At 46.7% G+C, this 21954-nt stretch overlaps 1 protein-coding gene across 2 annotated transcripts in view; it reads left to right on the top strand.

The window, feature by feature from the left end:
- Window positions 1-21954, top strand: part of SCLT1 (sodium channel and clathrin linker 1) — a 274496-nt gene that overhangs the window by 136839 nt on the left and 115703 nt on the right. For both annotated transcript variants that reach the window (XM_040330836.1, XM_040330841.1), the window contains exons 12-13: window positions 10300-10391; window positions 21448-21625. In XM_040330836.1, the coding sequence (XP_040186770.1) occupies window positions 10300-10391; window positions 21448-21625 (270 nt within the window). The remainder of the gene's footprint in view (window positions 1-10299; window positions 10392-21447; window positions 21626-21954) is intronic.

The following is a 21954-nucleotide window of genomic DNA, read 5'->3' as shown; positions in this document are numbered from 1 at the left end:
CTCTTAAGGCAGGGATCCTCAAACTACGGCCCTCCAGCTGTTGCAGAACTCCACATCCCATGAGGCATTGTAAACCTCTGACATTCACATGCATGACTAGGCATGATGGGAATTGTAGTTCCTGAACAACTGGAGGCCCGTAGTTTGAAGATCCCTGTCTTAAAGCATCAGCATACCAAGGCATTTTGGACAATCTCATGCTCCCAACTTTGTGGGAACAGTTTGGGGATGGCCCCTTCCTGTTAAAAAATGACTGTGCACCAGTGCTCAAACAGGGTCCATAAAGACATGGATGAGCAGTTTTGGGGTGGAGAAACTTGACTGGCCTGCACATAATCCTGACCTCAACCCGATAGAACACATTGGGCATGAATTAGAGCGGAGACTGCTAGCCAGGCCTTCTCGTCCACATCAGTGCCTGGCCTCACATGCGCTTCTTGAACAATTGCCATAGACCAGGGATATGCAATTAGCGGACCTCTAGCTGTTGCCAAACTACAAGTCCCATGAGGCATAGCGAGACTCTGACAGCATCAAGCATGACACCCAGAGGCAGAGGCATGATGGGACTTGTAGTTTGGCAACAGCTGGAGGTCCGCTAATTGCATATCCCTGCCATAGACACACTCCTAAACCTTGTGGACAGTCTTCTTAGAAAAGTTGAAGCTGTTATAGCTTCAAAGGGTGGGCCAACTCAATATTGAGCCCTACAGACTAAGACAGGGATGCCATTAAAGTTCATGTAAAGGCAGGCGTCCCAATACTTTTTGGTAATATAGTCTATATATATTTTTTTTAGAATATGATTTAAGGGGAAAAAAATTACTTTAGCACCACTTTAATAATTAAGTGCTTTACAGTAGAAGTTTTGCGGCATGAGATGCAATTACGGATCTGTGTGGGGGGGGGGGGGAGTGGACAGTTTAGGTCAGGGCATGGGGCAAAAAATGATATACTCCTTCTTAGGAATATGTAAATATCTGAATTTCCATAGCATGTCCACAGTTCTACTTTAACCCAAATGCTGATCATCAGACCTAGTGTGGAGTAACTCTGATGTTCCCACCTATAGCTGTCCATTAAGGCAGTCATTTTGCACTTTTCTTCTTTATCCTCTGTATAATCTGAAAATATGAGTCCATGACATACAACCAGATCTGCTTTTATGTTGTTGACATTTTTGGGGGGGATTTTCAATAAAGAACAAATCCTCTTGCAAGCACATATTTCCTGCTCCTATTTTAAACGGTTTGTTTAAAAAAAAAAATGCATATTTAAAATAATTTCCATCTGATTGATTTCAGTGGTATATACAGAGGAAATGTTATTTTCTTAATTGTACATTACAGGTGAAATAGCTCCTATAGATCTTGACCTTCAGGTCCGGTCCTCCAGGTGAGGACACTGGCAAGCAAAGTATGATAACCCCTTCCACATCCAGCAAACCTGTATTTGTGTCCTTAGGTTTTTAGCTTGTAATTCTATTAGTAATTATATTACTGGACTGAAGAGTACTGCATCACCTTGGGAACTATAGCCTTCAACGGGTTATTGAGCAGCCTACCGTCACAGCACAACTGCACCCCTTCTGCTCTGCAACAGTCACTGCACTGATTAGGGGGTTGTGAGTATGCCCAGGGATTTCCTTCCCCACTCACGATGGACATCAGACAGAAGTGGAATGGGGTGAGAAGATAGGCCAGCACACACTGTGCACAGGGCCATGACGATGTTATTCAGGGTTCCTCTCAAAACTCTGCACCTGTGTCTTTGGACCTTGGAGTCTCCATTTATCTCCTCCGGGGACTCTGCATTCTTCCTTTTTAACCAGAGAGGCATTTTTGGCTACTATGGCAGACATGAAGGGGAAATGGTCTATTCTAATATTGAATGATGGATGCACTTAGGTGTAACGGCTCCAGTGAGTGTCCCATGCTAAGTCACTGTTTGACTCGTCCATCACAGCAGCATTGCTTCCCAACCAATGAAAGGAGGGAGTAGATGGGAAAGTAAATCCTAGATGTCTAAAACTTCTGGGAGGATGGGCATTTTCTCTCAATCTCTCCTAAACTGAGAGAGGCTATTAAGGTTTTAGCGGATGCGGTGAGTTCCTGTTTGACACTAGACCCAAGACCAACAGTATGATATCTCTTCCCAAGTCCAAGAAACCTACTAGGTCCTTTTTAGTTCACCCACTAGTACAGGCTGTCCTGTTTGAGGACTGGCCACGGTCATACAAAAAGTGTACAGGCCTCCCAGGAGGTTTGACATAGCAGTACCCAGTAGAGGAGGCCTACCACAAAAATTAGAAAGTGCCAGTGGTGAATCTTCATGTTTAAGGCCCTCCTCAAAGCCTCTTTTGCTCCGTGAAGCTCAGCCATGCAACTGTTTGCTTGCATCTATAGTTGTTTGCCAAATTCTGTCCAGGGCAACCCTGATGGATGTTTCGGTGTTCCAAAAACTGAAGTGGCCTTACACTGCTGGGTAGACAGTCTGGTGAACTTTCTGCATCAAGATTCTCTCCTGGGGGGGCGTGACCGGAAGCCAGCCTGGAAGGAAGCATCCCCTGAGAGCTCCTCTCCAGCCCGCAGCAATTAGGCAACAAAACGGGGGTAATTCCTGCCATCCATGGGCGGATCGCGGACCACCAGGTCCACTAAGGCTCGGGGAACATCCCAACCCCCGCCAGGCTCATCCTCGACCCTGAAGCACTATTTTCGGCCATCCGACATGCCGCCGGGCGGAGGAGACAAGATGGCGCCGGACGCTGCCGCCTTCAGCACAGGGACGTCTCCCCCTCACTCACCTCACCATCCGGAGCCATCCCCGACCCGATCGAGGACATCCGATTCGCCGTCGAGCCCGGATGGCTCCCAGCAGCCGGTGAGTGGATCCCCGCATCCGCATCTCCCTGCCGCAGACCACGCGGCACAGGCCGCGGCTTTCTATGGCCCCCAGGACACTCAATGTACGGGGGCCTTCCCCCGCCTGCTCCGCTCTGCCCCAGACCCTGAGCTGCAAAGCGGGGACCAGCTCTCCTCACCCACATTTAATCGGGAGGATTTCCCGGCCCTGCAAGCCACCAGCACCTCCCAGGCCTCCATAGGCTCTCCACAGCAAGGCAGCTCCCCGGCCAGTGCTAGGCCGCAATCCACCTCTCCCGCAGCACAGGGGCTTATTCACCCGGCCATCCATCTCGGGGCCGGGGATAGGAGAGGGATCTCTCCCCCCTCATATGCCTCAATGGCAAGCACTTGTGCCCCATGGCACGGAGGGGCCCCCACTTCTATGGAGGTACAGGCTCGGGCCTGGTCCGCATCATGGGACGCATCTCAGCAACCCCCCCCCTAAGCCAGAAAACATGGGGACTTAGGTCCCAGCCACCAGCCATCCCCCATCAACCCACTCCATCCCACGCATGACACCGGGGGACCCTCTCATTATCCCCCTCCGCCATGGCAGTCCTATATGCAGGCCTTTCCCACGAAAGACGACTTTAAACAGTTAATTGAAGACGTCAAGGCGACCTGCCGCGCTGAAATTCAAGTTCTCCATACGGGTCTCAAACACTTAGCTGACAGAGTGGAGATGGCAGAGGAGGAGATCCAAGAGACTAAAATGGCAGTGCACCGCACACAAATCCAGGCATCAGATCATCATCTTATGCTCAGAGACATGCAGCGGCACATCGAAGACCTGGACAACAGGGGGCGCCGCAACAATGTCCGCATACGCGGCCTCCCCGAAGCGGAGGGGGCCGAGGACCTGCAGCTCACCCTCCAGAAACTATTCAATGGCATTCTGGGCGAACCAGCAGACAAGACCATCGAGATGGATAGGGCTCATCGAGCCCTCAAGCCAAAGGGCCCTGCCTCCAAACCGCGGGACGTCATATGCCGTGTAAACTCCTACCCGCTGAAGGAAGCCATAATGCGCAAAGCCCGCCCCATTCGTAACCTAGTCTTCAACAATAATCCACTACAGCTCTACCCGGACCTTTCCTGGATTACCCTCCAGAAACGGCGTCTTCTTCAACCCCTGCTCCGCACCTTACAGGACAAAGACATTGTGTACCGATGGGGCTTCCCCTTTAGTCTCTCCGCCAGCCACCAGGGAACTTCTGCCACCTTACGCTACCCAGAGGACCTGGACACCTTCTGCAACACACTGGACATCCCTGTCCCCCAGCTGCCAGATTGGGACCTTGTGGCTACACCACCCCCACCACCGGTGGTCTGGCAGAAAGTCCCGCCGCTTAGGCGCCCCAGAGGCCGCGACCCTGGCCGCAACTCCCCCAGGCACAGGCCTACATGAGATGGTCATCCTGGCCACAAGAGCCGCCCTGAGCACTACATGAAGCTTTCAAGTTTTGTTTTTGCCCATTGTTTACATTTTTTTGGTTTTACCCCCGGTTGCCCTAGCCTTACCCCTGAGCTACATATCGGGCCAGTCTCGGACGAGATCCCGTAGAGGCTACCCTTCTGATTACGGACCCCCCCATGGCTAATAGCCTGAAAGTTCCTTCTTCCCCAACCCCCACGGTGGAATTTATCCACACCACCCCCCTGCCCCCCCGACCCACATTTTTGGACTCTTTGGTCGGGAGGTCCTCAAGGAACTGTTGGGTCCCGGGGGCCCTCGGGCCACCTGGACCCCTATTGTTGAATAATGTTGTGTTCTTCCTCTGTTTATTTGCTTACACCTCTCCTTTTCTTTCCAGATCTCTCTCTCTCCTCTTTCGAGCAGGCAAGACCCGAAGGCACGCCTCGGTGGCTGCCGGCCCGGCGGCCCCTCCACCCACCCTCCCAGAACCAGACGTAGCGCACCTGACTCCAGCTAAGTATGACTCACGACCACACCACCCACAACATGGCTAAGTTGCTATCCCTGAACGTACACGGGCTCAACTCTAATAAGAAACGACATTTAGCACTAAGGGAATTCAGGCAGTCGGGGGCGGAGATCATAATGGTACAGGAGTCGCACTTCTCCAAGGGCGACTCCTTTACGTTCGCAGCTAGATATTTCCCCTTAATATACCAGGCCTTTAGTTCGCGCAAACGGGCAGGAGTTGCAATCCTGGTCAAACGGGGCACCCCCTTTACCTGCACCGACACCTACATTGATCCCCTGGGCCACTTTATCATCCTGAGGGGAACGTGGCATTCGAGAGACATAACCCTGTGTACCTTATACGCCCCCAACGCCCATCAGCACAGATTTTTGGGCCGGGTTCTCGCCCGCCTAGCCCGCTCCCCCCACGGTTTATTGGTGGTGGGAGGGGACTTCAACCTACCCCACTCAGCAACCTGGGATCGCCTGGTAGTGAACCCCCGGGCCTCTCAGACTAGGGCCCTGCGGGACTCCAAGCTCTTTCGCCAGCTTACGAGGAAACATGCTCTATTTGACGCATGGCGGGCGCTTCACCCAGGGGATCGCCAGTTTACCTTTTACTCATCCCCCCATCACACACACTCACGCATAGATTACTTTCTAGTTAATAATACCACGCTACGCGCTACTAGCTCCGCACAGATACTACCCATCTCCTGGTCTGACCACGCTCCCATTACGTTGACCCTCGATCTGACCGCTCCCAACCGCAGGCCTTGTAACTGGCGACTGAATGATTTCCTCCTGAAGCACATCCCCTCCAAAATGGAGATAGAAACTGCCCTACAATTGTATTTTAGCGAAAACGATACGCAGGACATATCCACCACCACACTGTGGGCCGCTCATAAAGCGGTAATCAGGGGACGCTGTATGGCCATCTCATCGGCCCTTAAGAGGAACGCTGAGTCAGCTAAAAAACAGGCGGACCTCCCTGAAATACCTGGGGGTCCATCTGACCCCGGACTTTGCATCCCTGTACCAGGCCAATTTCCCCCCCCTTTATAGCTCGATCAGGGCGCTGATCCATAAATGGAAGCCCCATCAGATATCCCTTCTGGGCCGGATAGCGGCCATAAAAATGGTGATCCTTCCAAAACTGCTGTATCTGTTCCAGACCCTTCCCATCCCAGTCCCATGCGCCCATTTGCGAGCCCTACAAGCAGACCTCCTCCGATATGTGTGGAACTACAAGCGCCACAGGATCCCACGTTCGGTCATGACGGCGGCGCGAACCGAGGGAGGCCTGGCCTTCCCAGACCTGGTGAAATACTACCAGGCCTCACAGCTACGAGCGGTGGCATCATGGTTTCCCCAGAAGTCCTACAATAGGTGGACGGAGGTGGAAAAGATTTGGCTGGCACCAATTCACCCCAATAACCTCCTCTGGAACGCGAACGCGTCAGTGGAGCCAGGACGTTTGCTAGGCTCCATGCGGCAGCTTCAAAGCATATGGAGGAGGCTAGCCCAAGGCTGCCGACTGAAATCTGATAGCTCCCTGCTGACTTCCTTTCTCTATAACCCTAAAGTACCGACAAGCCTCACCCACCCGATGTCATGGCCCTGGGCCTCGCGAAACCTATTTCATTTTGGCCATTTAGTAGATCCCAGGTCCCGCACCCTACACTCCTTCGCTGATCTTCAAGCCAAACATGACATTCCACGACAAGCTTTCTTCAGCTACCTACAGATCCGCCACTACGCCCACACAGTAGCCCCTCGGCTCCTCTTCTCGAAGCCAACCCCATTTGAGCGCATTATACTAGAGGGCACAGCTCGAAGGGGCCTTATATCAGACATATACCAAATCTTAAATGAACACTCCTTCCAACAAAACGGTAAACACGCCTATATGCTTCGATGGGAGAGGGAGCTTGGGGAGGTGCTCTCGGAGGAGGAGTGGGGAGCGGTTTGGAGACAGGCGGCCAAAAGCTCTATCTGTACCCTTTATAAGGAGAATGCATACAAAGTGCTGTTTTTTTGGTACCTGACCCCGGACGTTCTCCACAAGATCTACCCTTCCACCTCTGACCGGTGCTGGCGATGTAACCAAGCGAGGGGCACATTGTTTCACATATATTGGGCCTGCCCCTTGATTGTCCCGTTTTGGACTCAGACACGAGAGCTCCTGACCCGCCTCCTGGAGGTGCCCATACCCCTCTCCCCGAAGCTATTCCTTTTGGGCCTGTCCCAACCTCGCATAGCCAAACCTTATAAAAAGCTGTTAAGACACATTATCACGGCGGCAAAGTGCTTGATAGCACTAAACTGGAAGAAACCGATGCCCCCAACCCAAGAGGCCCTCTACGTTAGGGTCAAGGATGTAGAACTCATGGAAAAAATGACGGCTAGGAACCCGGGACAGACTAGAGGATCATGACCTTGTCTGGGAGAGGTGGCATGTGAGGGAGGACCCGCCGTGAGCCGACGACAGACCACCGAGGTATGCTACAACACCCACCCCTCTTGCCTGCTTCCCCCTCTCCTCTCTCCCTTTTTCTATCCTCTCCTTTTTCTTTTTCTCTCTTCCTTTTCTCTCCCTCTCCACTTGCCTCTCCCACTCACCCATCCCCCCCTTCCCGCCCCACCTCCTCTTTCCTTTCTCTCTTTTGTTTGAATCCTGTTATTTTATAAGCTACTGATAGTACAAATAACTATGAAACCACTGTGTAAGCACATTAAGCTGGAATTGTGTACCTCTTCTGTTCTCTTACACCAGATATGTTGCCATATTTTGTACTGCCCTTTTTTCAAAAATAAAAAACTGTTATTGAAAAAAAAGATTCTCTCCTGGTGCTCAGCCAGTATAGATGTGCAGGATCCTCTGGCTATTTAATTGGTCTGTGGAAATAGTTTGTAAGAAACGTTTAGAAAGGATTCTGTATGAAGGAGAATGATTCTTCACATAATCACTAGGCATCTTTATTAAGGAAGTCATAGGCAGAAAAAGCATTTGCATACCTAGTAATTGAAAGCTAAGACAGTTTGCTGCTTTTGGGATCCAGACTTCCGCTTTTAGGACTCATTTACACCGCAATCTGTGTTCACTGTGCACATTTTCCGTGCGGTTGCAGTGTGGTTTTTTTTTTTTTTTTTTTAAACATTTTTTTTTATTTATTTTAATCTATTTTCTTTACTAAGTTGCATTTGCATACATTTTCACTCCCAACCTGCCCCAAAGATGCTGCTTGAAGGACTTTATGGAACGTCCCACAAGTCCCACAAGTGCACCGCCCGAGTGTGAAAAGTCACACTGGAATAAATGGGAGGCAGTTTTCAGGTGCTTAGCGGAGGCTATTTCCAGCGCTGAAGTGCTTGAAAACCGCTCCGGTTGGAAAGGGGTCTTAAGGAGGGTTTTAATTCCGCTTTAAGGCTGTCAGCAGATCGGCCTCTACAAACTCAGCAGTGCCTAAAAATGGAGAGCAACTAAGCATGTGCAGAGCAAGGTGAGACAATGGGGTTGATTTATTATTGGAAAATTCACTGTACACTACAAGTGCACTTGGAAGTGCAGTCGCTGTAGATCTGAGGAGATCTGAAATGAGGGGAAGCTCTGCTGATTTCAATCATGTAAGCATGTTCAGGCAAAAATTCTGTTTTTTATTTTCCTTGCATGTCTCCCTCAGACCTACAGCGACTGCACTTCCAAGTGCACTTGTAGTGCACAGTGTATTTACCTTTAGTAAATAACCCCCCCTCCCCATAAACAATTATTTCAAACAAAGTTATGTTTTACATAACTATACCTGCAAAAGGGGCCAGCATGAAGTGATCTAGCAGAAATTAAAAGAGAAGTGTTTGTTTTTTTTTCTGAAAAAATACTTACCTAGGTGGATGCAGCATTGGTTCGTTTCTGCATCTGTCCCACACTGGCTCTAAGGCCCCTTTCACATTGGGACGTTTTTCATGCGGTACAGCGCTAAAAATAGCGCTGCTATACCGCATGAAAAATCATGCCCTGTACTCTTCAATGTGAAAGCCCGAAGGCTTTCACATTGAAGCGATGCACTAGCAGGAACGCTCCAAAAGTCCTGCTAGCCGCATCTTTACCGCGGTATAGGAGCGGTGTGTTCACCGCTCCTATACCGCGCCTTCCCATTGAAATCAATGGGAAAGCGCGGTAATACCGCTGTAATACCGCGGTAATACCGCCGCAACGCAGGCGGTATTAACCCTTTTTCGGCCGCTAACGGGGGTTAAAACCTCACCGCTAGCGCCCGAATATCGCGGTAAACACGATGGTATAGCCGCGCTACAAATAGCGCGGCTATACCGTCACCGCGACTGACGCTTCAGTGTGAAGCCAGCCTAAGACTGAGAACTGAGTGATCAAACACCCCTGATTGCTTAGTTTACAGTGCTCTGTGAGCAGAGAGCTGGTGACTTAAACCTTCCCAAACAAAAAAAATTAAATGTTTGGCAAAGAGCCAAGAGAATTGCCTAACTAAAGCCAGCCATAAACAGTTTGAATCCTGCTGAACCGGCCAAGATTCTAATCATGTATGGGCAGGCTGAATGCACCCAAGTTGATCGATCAATCAACTTGGGTACAATCAGCCTGTTTTTTTACAGGAAACCATTTTTTTTTGTGTGTGTGAAAGGACATACAAACGCCAATTTACCATATTGGTCTTTAAGTTGGATATGACTTTTAGATGACCAAACGCTTTCTGCGTAGGGACATTTTCCCAAAACGAAATGAACACAAACTGTTATCCCTGCATATCTCTCCACTGCAAAGTTGGTGGCAATAAAAGGATGCAGAGAAGTAAGGGATGGATAGTGCGATTTTTGCATAAACTGCCATGTGGGGTCAAACAATATTTTTTTGACCCCCACATGGCAGTTTGTCCAAGATCACACTATCCATCCCTTCTCTGCATCTAATTTTCTTTTTTTTTGAAGGGATAGAGTTCTCACTTGCTGCAAAATCCTATAATGTGAAATTTGTTTCCAGGTGGAAAGAACTTGTTTTTATGGTTTAACCATCTTTTATTTAGTATGCCAAGTATTATTTTATTTTTCTTCTATAAAATGCTTTTACTTTTTTGTTTTGTCATATCGGACTTCACACAGAGAAAATTTCTCTTTAATGGTATTTGTGTGAAATCTTGATCCAGCATGTGCCCTGGCTCATTACTGATAAGCTAGTGGATATTTCACTGCTGGCAATAGCCCCCAAAGGTGTAGCAAAAATGGAAGAGATTTGTCTATGTGCGTCTTTATGCTTCAAGCCATAATTGAGACACTTCTAAAAATCAATAAGTAAACATTCTGAGCTATGAAAATGTATATGTAATGATGTTTTTTGCAATCTCTTCAGCTCATTATGAGCAAAAAGAGATCCAGGTGCTTTTGTTAGTACTGCAAATGGGTTATTTTGCAGCCATTCTGTGTCCTCTGTAGGAAGAAGAGGTGTTGGCAGCCCGGAGCAAGGAAGACTCATCAGACAAACGGGTGCAACAGCTCCAGACTGCAGTAACACAATTAGAAATCAGGTAATTACTGTTATACTGAAAATGAATGGTCTTATTTCCATGCAGACTCTAGCTCTGCATTAATTAATTTGCATTGTTTGAGTAATTGCTTTATGTTTTATACTGTATGGACAAAAAGTATATATAGAAACATAATGGTGATAAAGCACTAGGCCTGTAAAAAGAATAAGAATTCATTTCAATAGGAAAAATCAAGACTAAAGCCAAGTTTTTCATGCTGGATAGGATATTAAAGATCTCCTGTACTGTTAAAGAATATAAGGCACAATTAATTTAAAGCAAGACTAAAGGGTTCATGAAAAACATATCTGGGCAGGTAGGGCAGGCCATACACATTTGTACTGTGTATGGGCATCATGCTGGGTTTTTCCTGCAATTATCACCAGCGGCTGCTATAGCCGCTACCAATAACCACTGTCTTCCCTTGGCGGGGACGGCTTCCTCCGCCCCCACCAGGCAAAGACAATGGCCCAGCAGGAGGGATTGCCACATCAACACTGTCTGTGTTGATGAGGGAATCCAGCAAATGTATTTTCTGCAACCAGTGGTTGCAAGAATGAAATGTGCTCTATGTATGATATTCCTAAGTATTTATGGTGGAAAAGTATGTACTCTGTATGTCTCTTCTTCCATAAAATATTTTTTTTAACAAATCTTACACTAGCAGCCATGCATGTGCAGCTTAGTATACAATTAATCCTCAAATTTGTACAATGCAGGAAGAAAGGTGACAGGACAATGTAACTTTCCTGCACAAGTGCAAGTTACGTCATCCCAGTGCAGACAATTAAAATGTCCAAAGACTCTGGACTTGAAAGAAGTTTGAGTGGTGTTATGTTTTCTTTAATATAAATTAAAGATATTTAGTAGCGGCTGGTGCTCCATTGGTCGGCCACCACCGAGAGAGGAGGCTTACCGGAGGTATTGAACCCTAATAAGCATACGCTTAGGGTCAATACAGGCTGTGTATAGGTTGATGAAAACCACATCAATCGGATCTGGATATACAGTTGGAACGATGGCCTGAAAGCATCACTTAGACCAGAGCAGGGAGAGTGACAACGGCTCGATGATGACTCACAAGGGATCAGATCGTATCCAAGGTACTTAAAAGAAAACAAAGTCGCATAGTGTAATACCGTAATAATATTGAAATTTAATAACGGTTAAAAACACTTACAGTTTCGATAGAAACAAAGGGCATCAATAAAAAGTTGCGCATGGCAGCAGCAGAGTCCCGTCGCGTTTTGCAACAGATTGCACCAGATGATGCAATCTGTTGCGAAACGTGACGGGACTCTGCTGCTGCCATGCGCAACTTTTTATTGATGCCCTTTGTTTCTATCGAAACTGTAAGTGTTTTTAACCGTTATTAAATTTCAATATTATTACGGTATTACACTATGCGACTACAGTTCGTTCCAACTGTATATCCAGATCCGATTGATGTGGTTTTCATCAACCTATACACAGCCTGTATTGACCCTCTAAGCGTATGCTTATTAGGGTTCAATACCTCCGGTAAGCCTCCTCTCTCGGTGGTGGTTATTTACACATCCTATTTATTCCTATTTCACTGTGGTGTTTGGAATCATCCATCAACAGTGTATTTTCAAACGACCCACTGTTATTTGATACATATATGGATTTTCCATTTTTGTCACCTGGTGTTGATTCATTTCTTTACATCCATTCATCATTATTTTAGCGCCACTTAATTGTTTTTGTATATTTGTATCACTCTCTTGTTTCACTAGATTGTTTGTGGCCGCTTACTGCACAGATAGCGCAGATTTATTTTTTGTTTCTGCACCGTACACATCACCCAACCCCCGACTTCCCCTCTCCGTGTCACAACTTCCTCGTCTCCCCTCTCCGTCTTGAAGCCCACCCTGGCAGGGGATGGGTACAGTGGGCACAGCAAACTTGCATCCCTGACTCTGTACTTAGCTCTTGCTGGAGGGAGATGACAGCCTATAGAGCGCTCCTCTGTGACGGCTTGTGGGTCGGGTTTCCACTGCATGACGTCTCTTCCCTTCTCCTCGGCAGCCGATCGTAATGCTTCTCCTTTCAGGCCAATCGGGAAACGGGTCTCAGACCCTTTTCCTGATTGGTCGAGAGGAGAACCAGTGTGAAAATGGCGAATATTCGATATTGTCACACAACTGGGTGGGCTTAGGGCGCAGTGGTGCCCCTGTGTCCCTAATGGATGGGCCGCCACTGAAGATATTAAAGAAATTATGTGAAGCCCACTTTTACCAGCTATGCCCAGCCCCAGTTTCATTAAGGAGATCCTGTTGCGAGGCAAGTCATTCTACTGAAAAGGTTTATTTCTTTCTCGTACACCACGGGACACATAGCCAGTCATTACATAATGGGTCAAGAGTCACCAGCAGTGATTGGACACTGGCACAACCAATTGAAGACAGTTCCCCTCCATATAACCCCTCCCATCAGGAAAGTACCTCAGTTTTTTCGCCAATGTCTAAAGGTGTAGGATGTGCTAAAGAAAGCTCTGCCAAAGAGACCCTCTGGGGGTAAAAAGAGCTATGCTTTTTGATCCATCCAAGACTCCAAATAAATTACACTAAAACTGGATGGGATCCGGGCCTCATGCACGAGGCATCACCTGTAATGTCTCTCTTCGGAGAACTGGGCTCTAAGGTCCAGCACTTTCGCTCCATAAGCTAAAAGTCCTGGTAAGAGTCTTTTACAAGGCCCAGGGGAGAGGTCTCCTTTAAATTGGAACCCATATGCCTGAAGGTTGGCACACAAAACCCACCGTGATGGGTGAAGATTGGTGCTGTCTGAAATTTCAGTAGAAAAACCTGCGGCAGGGATAAAGGAAAGAGGAAAAGGAATCCTAAGAACAATCTTAAGGACCTTTTTCCAATTTTGAGTAAGGTGTATTCTCTTTTTTCGCCACTAGAGGGAGTAAAGAGCCGAGTTTCTCTCACCACTGCATAAGGACGGCCACCGCTTCTCTCCTCCAAACGCTGGGTAAGGAATGCCTCAGCACAGTCCGAATAAGCAGGGGGAGGCTCCCCCTCGTCCCAGGACAGCCGCCATTTGCCCTAGGTCGCGCATTTGCCCTAGGGGTGCGCTTCGGCGGGGGCGGAGGAGGGGGATTGCGAGCGTGTACACCGGCGCAGGCACGCCAGTTTGAAAGATGGCGCTTAATACAGGAGCCATAAAGGAATCTCGGAGGCCAGCAGCTCTTCCTTTGAGACACAGCAGCATTCAGGGGGCACGTAAGCTCTATGTGGTTGGTGGGGCACTACCAAGAGAGACATCTACTCTATGGCATGAAACTGTTTAAGTTGCATACTTTATGTAGATTGCTAAACGGAGCACAGTAGTATATGCGTTGTGGTACCTCGGCTTGTTGCTTGGTAATATGTCATCCCTTAGAAAGAATTCAGGGACCAAGAAAGCAGGCCGTGCCTGCTTGGTACCTTCCTCCCCTATAAATTTTGACATACCTATACAGGAGGAGTCATTGCCACTATCAGGGGTAACAATTTCTCCGGTGGCACCTGGGCTTGCATATGACACTGAGGACACTTTTATCGCAGCCCTCGAAAAATTAGAAGGGAAGATCACAATGCTAATCGCAAAGTCCTTGCAAAAGGACAAAAAGCGAAGCAGATCTTCTTTGGTGGTTTTAGATCCCCTTTCAGAAAAATCTGAAGAGAAGGATGAGGATGAGGTAACACCTACAGAGGACAGGGACGAGGAGTCGGATGGATCAGGGATATCAGAGGAACCCTTCTTTGCTTCCCAGATGCTAAGGTCACAGGTACAAGGTTATGCTGAAACATTCAGGTTGCCCTCTTCGGAGTTAACTGAATCACCTGTCTCCTCCCTGGGTTCATTTAAATCCCTGCAAGGTGCATTTCCGGTTCATCTGTTATTAAAAATTGTAATCTACGCAGACTGGATACATCCAGATAAGCGTTTCTCACCTCCTAAGAAGTTTGATATTCTTTATCCTATGGAGGAAGAGTTTTCCAAGAAGTGGAGTCTGCCTTCTGTAGATGCAGCCATTTCTTGTGTAAATAGGAACCTGACTTGTCCAGTGGATAATGTACAGGTGTTTAAAGATCCTTCAGAAAAGAAGTTGGAATCTTTACTAAAATCCTCCTTCCTTCTGGCCAGTTCAGTTGCCCAACCTGCTGTAGCAGCAGTAGGCATGTGTCAAGTGCTCAAGGACCAGGTAAAACAGGGGCTGAAGGAGCTGTCTCCAGAACAAGTAAAATTGTGGGAGAATTTGCCTAAAGCCTTATGTTTTACAATAGATGCTATGAGAGATTCGATTCCGCAAGCATCTCGTCCTACACTCCAGCTGGTGCATATGTGCAGAATTCTTTGGCTAAAGCATTGGTCAGCAGAGGCACCATGCAAAAAACTTTTGCCCAGTTTCCCCTTCCATGGCAAACACCTCTTTGGGGAAGATTTGGAAAAATATATCCAAAAGATATCGGATATCGAGTGGGAAGACCACTCTATTACCAGAGAAGAAGAAAAACAAGCAACCTTGTTTTAAACATTCTCTCTCCCCGGCTCCTGGTAAATCTACCTTCAGCCAGTGGCAGCGGCATTTTCAGCCAGCCACAAAGGATAAAGAAGACCAGGCCCAGAAGAACAAGAAGCAGTGGGGTTCAAGGGCTAACAAGCTAAACCCTAAAGCCTCTTCATGAAGAGGCGCCTCCACTCGGTCGAATGGGGGGACGGCTTTGTCAGTTTTCAGCGGCATGGCAGACAGAAATCCAGGACAGATGGGTAGTATCCACATGATCCCTAGGGTACAAGCTGGAATTTCGAGAGATCCCATCTTCTCGGTTCCGAAGCTCAAGGCTCTCCAAAGATCCACTAAAAAGAGCGTCCTTCTTCAAGGGATTGGATCACTTGCTGTCCCAAGGGGTGATTACAGAAGTACCCCTAAAAGAGCAAAGTTCAGGTTTTTTTTCAAACCTTTTTGTGATCCCAAAACCAAACAGAGACGTCAGACCCATCCTGGATCTAAGATCTCTAAATCAGTTTCTGAACATTTGCCATTTCCGAATGGAAACTATTGGATCAGTGGTCGCCACCCTACAAGGCAGAGAATTTATGGCGTTGATAGACATCAAAGACGCATATTTACATGTGCCTATCCATCCCACTCACCAGAAGTTCTTAAGGGTTGCGGTAGAACATCGCCACTTCCAGTTTGTGGCTCTGCCCTCTGGTGTGGCTACTGCGCCCCGGGTATTTACAAAGGTGCTAGCCCCTCTGTTGGCAAATCTGAGGGCATAGGGCATAGCGATAACAGCCTATCTAGACGATCTACTCGTGATAGATCAGTCAGAGGCAGGATTAGATCACGCTGCGCTCACCGCAATAAGATACCTGGAGCATTTAAGATGGATTGTAAACTTACAAAAATCCTCTCTACAAGCCCAAAGAAGGGTAGAGTATTTGGGCATGATCATAGACACAGGCCAAAGCCAGGTATTCCGTCCAGAGCCAAAGATCAAGTCGCTAAGGGATCTGATCCACAAGGTCAAAGCAAAGAAAAGACTATCTATTCGCCTTTGCGTGAGGCTATTGGGGAAGATGGTTGCCTCCTTCGAGGCTGTCCCTTACGCCCAGTTTCATTCGAGACTACTTCAAGGCAGTATTTTTGCCGCCTGTAGAGGGAAGATCCACGCTCTGGATTTACCCATGCGCCTGTCTTCACAGGTGCGCCAAAGCTTCAGTTGGTGGTTAAAGACCAAAAACTTGCAGAAAGGAAGATCCTTTCTCTCAGTCACCTGGAAGGTGGTTTCTACGGATGCCAGCCTAATGGACTGGGGAGCAGTGTTGGAGGAAGCTTCAGCTCAGGGAACCTGGGCCCAAACCGAAAGGAGCCTGCCCATCAACATACTGGAAATACGGGCAGTATACTTAGCCCTCTGAACCTGGACACACAGGTTACAGGGCCACCCAGTTCGGATTTAATTCGTCAATGCTACTGCAGTAGCTTACATCAATCACCAGGGAGGCACCCGCATTCAGGGCACTCAGAAAGAGGTGAATCGGATTTTGACATGGGCAAAAGAACATGTTCCTTGTCTCTCTGCAATCTTCATTCCAGGGGTAGAAAACCGGCAAGCGGACTATCTTAAGTCGCCAGCAGCTGTCACCAGGAGAGTGGTCTCTCCACCCCGAGATCTTTCAGGCCATATGCCAGAGATGAGGGACCCCGGATGTAGACCTGCTAGCTTCCATTTTCAACAGGAAGATGGACAACTTTGTGCCCAGGACGAGAGATCCTCTGCCCTACGGATCGGATGCTCTAATAATTCCGTGGAATCAGTTCTCACTGATCTATGCGTTTCCTCCAATCGCTCTCTTACAAAGGCTACTTTGCAGGATCAATAAGGAAAGAATTCCTGTAATCTTAGCGGCCCCAAATTGGCCCAGAACACCTTGGTACGCCGAAATCATAAAGATAGGAAAACCTTGGAAGCTTCCACTTCGTCACGATATGCTGTCGCAAGGTCCAGTGTTCCATCCTTCCTTACAAAAGCTAAATTTGACGGTTTGGCGGTTGAGACCCACATTCTAAAGAAACCAGGGATCTCAGGTCCAGTGCTTTCTACACTTATTAATGCCAGAAAGCCAGCTTCCAGGCTTATCTACTATAGAGTCTGGAAAGCATATGTTTCATGGTGTGAAACTAACAAATGGAATCCTCAAAGATATGACATAAGTAGGATTCTCGCCTTTTGCCAGCTAGGAGTGGATATGAAATTAGCCCTTAGTACCATTAAGAGTCAAATATCGGCTCTATCAGTCTTCTTTCAAAGACCATTGGCATCTCATTCCCTAGTTTAGGCTTTCATTCAGGGGGTACTGAGGATCAATTTGCCAGTCTAGTCTCCCTTGTGCCCATGGGATCTGTATTTAGTATTGTCAGTGTTGCAAATGCAGCCTTTTGAACCTGTTCGCCATATTCCACAGATTTTTTAAGCAAGAAATTTGCTTTTTTGATTGCTATCTCTTCAGCTAGAAGAGTATCTGAATTAGCATCTCTTTATTGCAAAGACCCTTATTTGTACTACGACCCCATCCTACCTTTTTACCTAAGGTGATGTCGGCTTTTCATTTAAATCAGGACATTGTTCTGCCTTCTTTTTTTCTGGATCTGCGGACAGCAGAGGAAAAATGATTGCACTCTCTAGATCTAGTGAGAGCAGTAAAGGTGTATCTGCAGGCAACCATTCAGATATGCAAAACAGATGTTTTGTTTATTTTGCCAGATGGTCCCAAGAAGGGACAAGCGACATCAAAATCCACTATCTCCAGGTGGATTCGACAAACAATTATTCAAGCCTATGGTTTAAAGAACTGAACTCCTCCTTTTTCTGTTAGGGCACACTCTATCAGGGCGATAAATGCCTCCTGGGCAGTGCATCACCAGGCTTTGTTGGCTTAGATCTGTAAGGCCTCGTACACACTAACAGACATGTCCGATGAAAACGGTCCACGGACCGTTTTCATCGGACATGTCTGTTGGTTGATTTTGGTCTCATGTGTGTACACACTATCAGACCAAATTCCCCGCGGATAGAATACGCGGTGACGTGGCGGCGACGATGACACGGCGACGTGCGTGAACCCGGAAGTTCAATGCTTCCACGCATGCGTCGAATCACTTTGACGCATGCGTGGGATTTCGGGCCAGCGGACATGTCCGATGAGTCGTACTGACCATCGGACATGTCCGACGGACAGGCTTCCAGCGGACAAGTTTCTTAGCATGCTAAGAAACTTTTGTCCGCTGGAAACCTGTCCGCTAGGCCAGAAAACTGTCCGGTAGGCCCTACACACGGTCGGACATGTCCGCGGAAACATGTTTCATGTTTCAGCGGACATGTTCGGTCGTGTGTACAAGGCCTAAAGCTGCAACTTGGTCTTCAGTCCACACATTTTCCAAATTCTATCAGATAGATGTAAAAGGACATGAGGATTCCGCCCTTTGGGCGAAGTGTGCTGCAGGCAGCAGTATAGGGCTACTTGTCCGTAGCGGCCTGCTTGATCTGTGTCTCCCACCCTTCATATGAAGCATTGCTCTGGGACGTCCCATTATGTAATGAATGGCTATGTGTCCCGTGGTGTACGAGAAAGAAAACAGGATTTTTAAAACAGCTTGCCTGTAAAATCCTTTTCTTGGAGTGCACCAAGGGACACAGAGGCCCCCCCTTCTTATGGGAACCTTATTGCTTGCTACAAAACTGAGGTACTTCCCTGATGGGAGGGGTTATATGGAGGGGGACTACTTCAATTGGTTGTGCCAGTGTCCAATTACCACTGGTGACCCTTAACCCATTATGTAATGAATGGCTCTGTGTCCCGTGGTGTACGCCAAGAAAAGGAGTTTCTTCTCTTCTTCTGTTTTAAAAATCCTGTTATGTGTAGTTTATGTATGTTATTTACTGTACCTGTAAACACCTCTCTTGTGTAGACATCCTAAAGCCCTGAGACTGCAGCTGTGCACTGCCATCTAGCAGCCCCACCAGACTCGGAGCTGTCACTCAAGTGACAGTTCTATAGTAATACTTTTCTCTTTCCTCCTGGCAGCTGTATAAAGGGTTATATAGGTAGGCGAGAGAAGGATCGGAGATGCTGGGCTAGCGCACACAGTTATTCGAATTACCCAAACCCTCCACACTTATGTTTGATTATCTAATGAACTTCTGAATGTGATTGGTGACTGGTGAAAGGAATGATTGCTAAGCAGCAGGAGAAGCAAAGGAGCCATGGATTCATAAACAGTATTACTGTGGTTGGGAGGCATCAACAAAATTAAGAATTACATTTAGGTTAATGTTAGAGTGCTGCTTTGCCACCTTTAACCCTACTAAATGTATATAGAAAATCTTCTGGATTGAACAACACCTAGCATCGTTCAACACATTCAATTGTGATCAGATGTGGTCATATTGATTAGCGCAGCATGAAAAGAGCTTTCCTGGAGTATTTCAGTGCCTGGTAGTGCAACTGAAGCAAACAATAAAAAAATAAAAGGCTTTATCAATGCCTAGAAGCACAGTGAAGTCTATTACTTAGAAGTGGAAGGTATTTGGTACAACACAGACTCTCCCTTGATCAGGACGTCGCTCCAAACTGGATTAAAGAGCCAGGAGATAACTGGTTAGAGAGGCCTACAGCAACTCTGAGTTAGTTGCAGGAATTTATGACAAAGAGTGGTCATTGTATGCATGTGACAACATAATCACAAATTCTCCACAAATTTGGCTTGTATGGGAGCCACTCCTCAAGAAAGGCTACGTGCGGTCACAACTGAGCTTTGCCAAAATGCACCTTGAAGATTCTGAGCAGTTCTGTAAAAAATGGGTGGGCAAATATTGCAAAGTCTAGATGTGCAAAGTTAGTAGAGACATTCCCCAACAGACTAAAGGCTGTAATCAAAGCAAAAGGTAGTTCAACAAAATACTGACACAAGGGGATAATCCTTTTTCCAACTCTGTGATACTGTATTTGATTTTTTTTTGTATCTGACATGTTCTTGCAACTTTTAAAATCCAAGTGAAAGCTATAACACCGAGTAAATACAGGTGAATAAAAAAAACTGTGTATCTTCATTTCAGGCTGGAAGGCAACAAACTGTGATTGTTTTAAAGAGGGTGATTCTTTTCTATACCTGCTGTTTAAGGACCATCTTAAATAATCAATTTATAATCAGTCAGACAAAACGTTGCAATACATGATTGTTCAATTTACTTTAGATCTGTTAACAATCAGGCTGTAATTTGTGTGGTCAGCTTTAGGGCTCTGCCATGAAAGAGACATTCCAGCAGCTGCAAAACCAATTTTCTGAATGTTTTTATTTTTGTTGCTAGGAAAAAAATATTCTCAAGCACTTCTGCTCGATGTTCTCTCCATGTAAGTCCCCATTCACACCTAGGCGTTTTGTTGCCTGTAGTGTGACGCCGCTGCCGCCAGAGGGCTGGAAACACATTGCCCTCTATGGAGATGGTTCACATCTCCACGCCGAACGCCGTACGCCTGCCGCCTGAAAAAAGGTCCCGGACCTTTTTTTCAGGCGGCTTTCGGCGTTCGGGAACCATCTCCATAGAGGGGCACATCCTAGGGGCACATCTAGGCGGACAATCGCGGCGTTTTGACGCCGCAAATCGCGGTACAAAACGCCGCTATTTGCCGCCGCAATTCGCGGGACAAAACGCCGCGATTTCGTCCGCCTAGATGTGAATGGAGCCTTAAATATATATTTAGTGCAACGACCCTCTTAAACAATCAATAATAATTAATCAGGCGGATCTTGCAATAGGAGATCTAAAGTAGATTGAACAATCAGTCTGTAATGTGTGTGGCCAGCTTTTGGGCTCCGCCATGAAAGAGACATTTTGGCAGCTGCAAAACCTCTTTCATGAATGTTTTTGGTGCAAGGGAAAAAATAATCTCAAGCACTGGTAGGGCTGTGTTTTAGCTATTCTACTGTTGCTCAATAGGTCATCATTGGCAGCACACAGAGCTGGATAAACTTTCATTATCCAGTGTCATCTTCCTGCGTACATTCAAATATGTTTATTTTCCGTGGTGAAACCCACACTGTTCTTAGTAAAGCCCCAGTGTTCTATCAGGAGTACATATGATGTCTCTTCCAACTGAGCTTAGCTTTTGAGCAGCTACTTTACTACTACTCAGTATTCTCTGCTTGTAAAAATGAAGTCACAGCCACAGTTTATATGATTGAATGTGCTTTCTATATGTGACCGTGTCTGATACTTAGAATGCTGATGCTTGTGTCTGATTCATGAGTGAACTACTTATAAATATCAACCAACAGTGAGCGAGTAATAAAAAGCATTAAACATGACCTGTCACATTTCAATTTATAAGATACACTAGTTGTACTACATTTAAAGGGAAAAAGTTAGCATTCTCTGTAAAATCTAGGTCAGACTGACTGTCAATGTTGCTTATATCATTGCTTTGATCTGAGTATTTATGTTCATAAACCTCATTTTCCATTTTTTTCATGAAGGTTGAAAGCAGCAGTACAAGATGCAGAACAGTTAAAAGGGGAAAAAACACAATTGGAAAAACACATCGGGGAGCTACAGGCAAAATGTTCAGAAATGGAACAAGAGAAATACGACGCTATTTCCAGAGTACGAGACAGTATGCAGATTGTAGAGGAAGCCAACATTGTGAAAAGCCAGGTAAGACCCTGGAAATATGTCAGTGTTTTCTAGAATATGTTAGAAACTCCAGGAGTGCTGTCTAAACAAAGCTATGGGGGACTTGGAAAGCAATCACCTTTTTTTTTTCTATGTGGTGTCAGGACATTTCTGATTCATGGGTTCCTTAGCAGAAATGGGGGTTATTTTTTTAAATTGCATAACAATACAGAAAATACTACTGATGATCAAATTAGCATACGACCAAATCGAAAGTGGTATATTTCATCTGATTTTCTAATCTCCCACTAAAAGATGGATCTTTCTTACGTTCAATGATGAGGGTATTGTATGGCAAATTAACGTAAATT

Source organism: Rana temporaria, chromosome 1 (assembly GCF_905171775.1).
Source record: "Rana temporaria chromosome 1, aRanTem1.1, whole genome shotgun sequence".
NCBI lineage: Eukaryota > Metazoa > Chordata > Amphibia > Anura > Ranidae > Rana > Rana temporaria.
The sequence above is the reverse complement of the archived record's forward strand: the minus strand, read 5'-3'. Positions and strand labels throughout refer to the sequence as shown.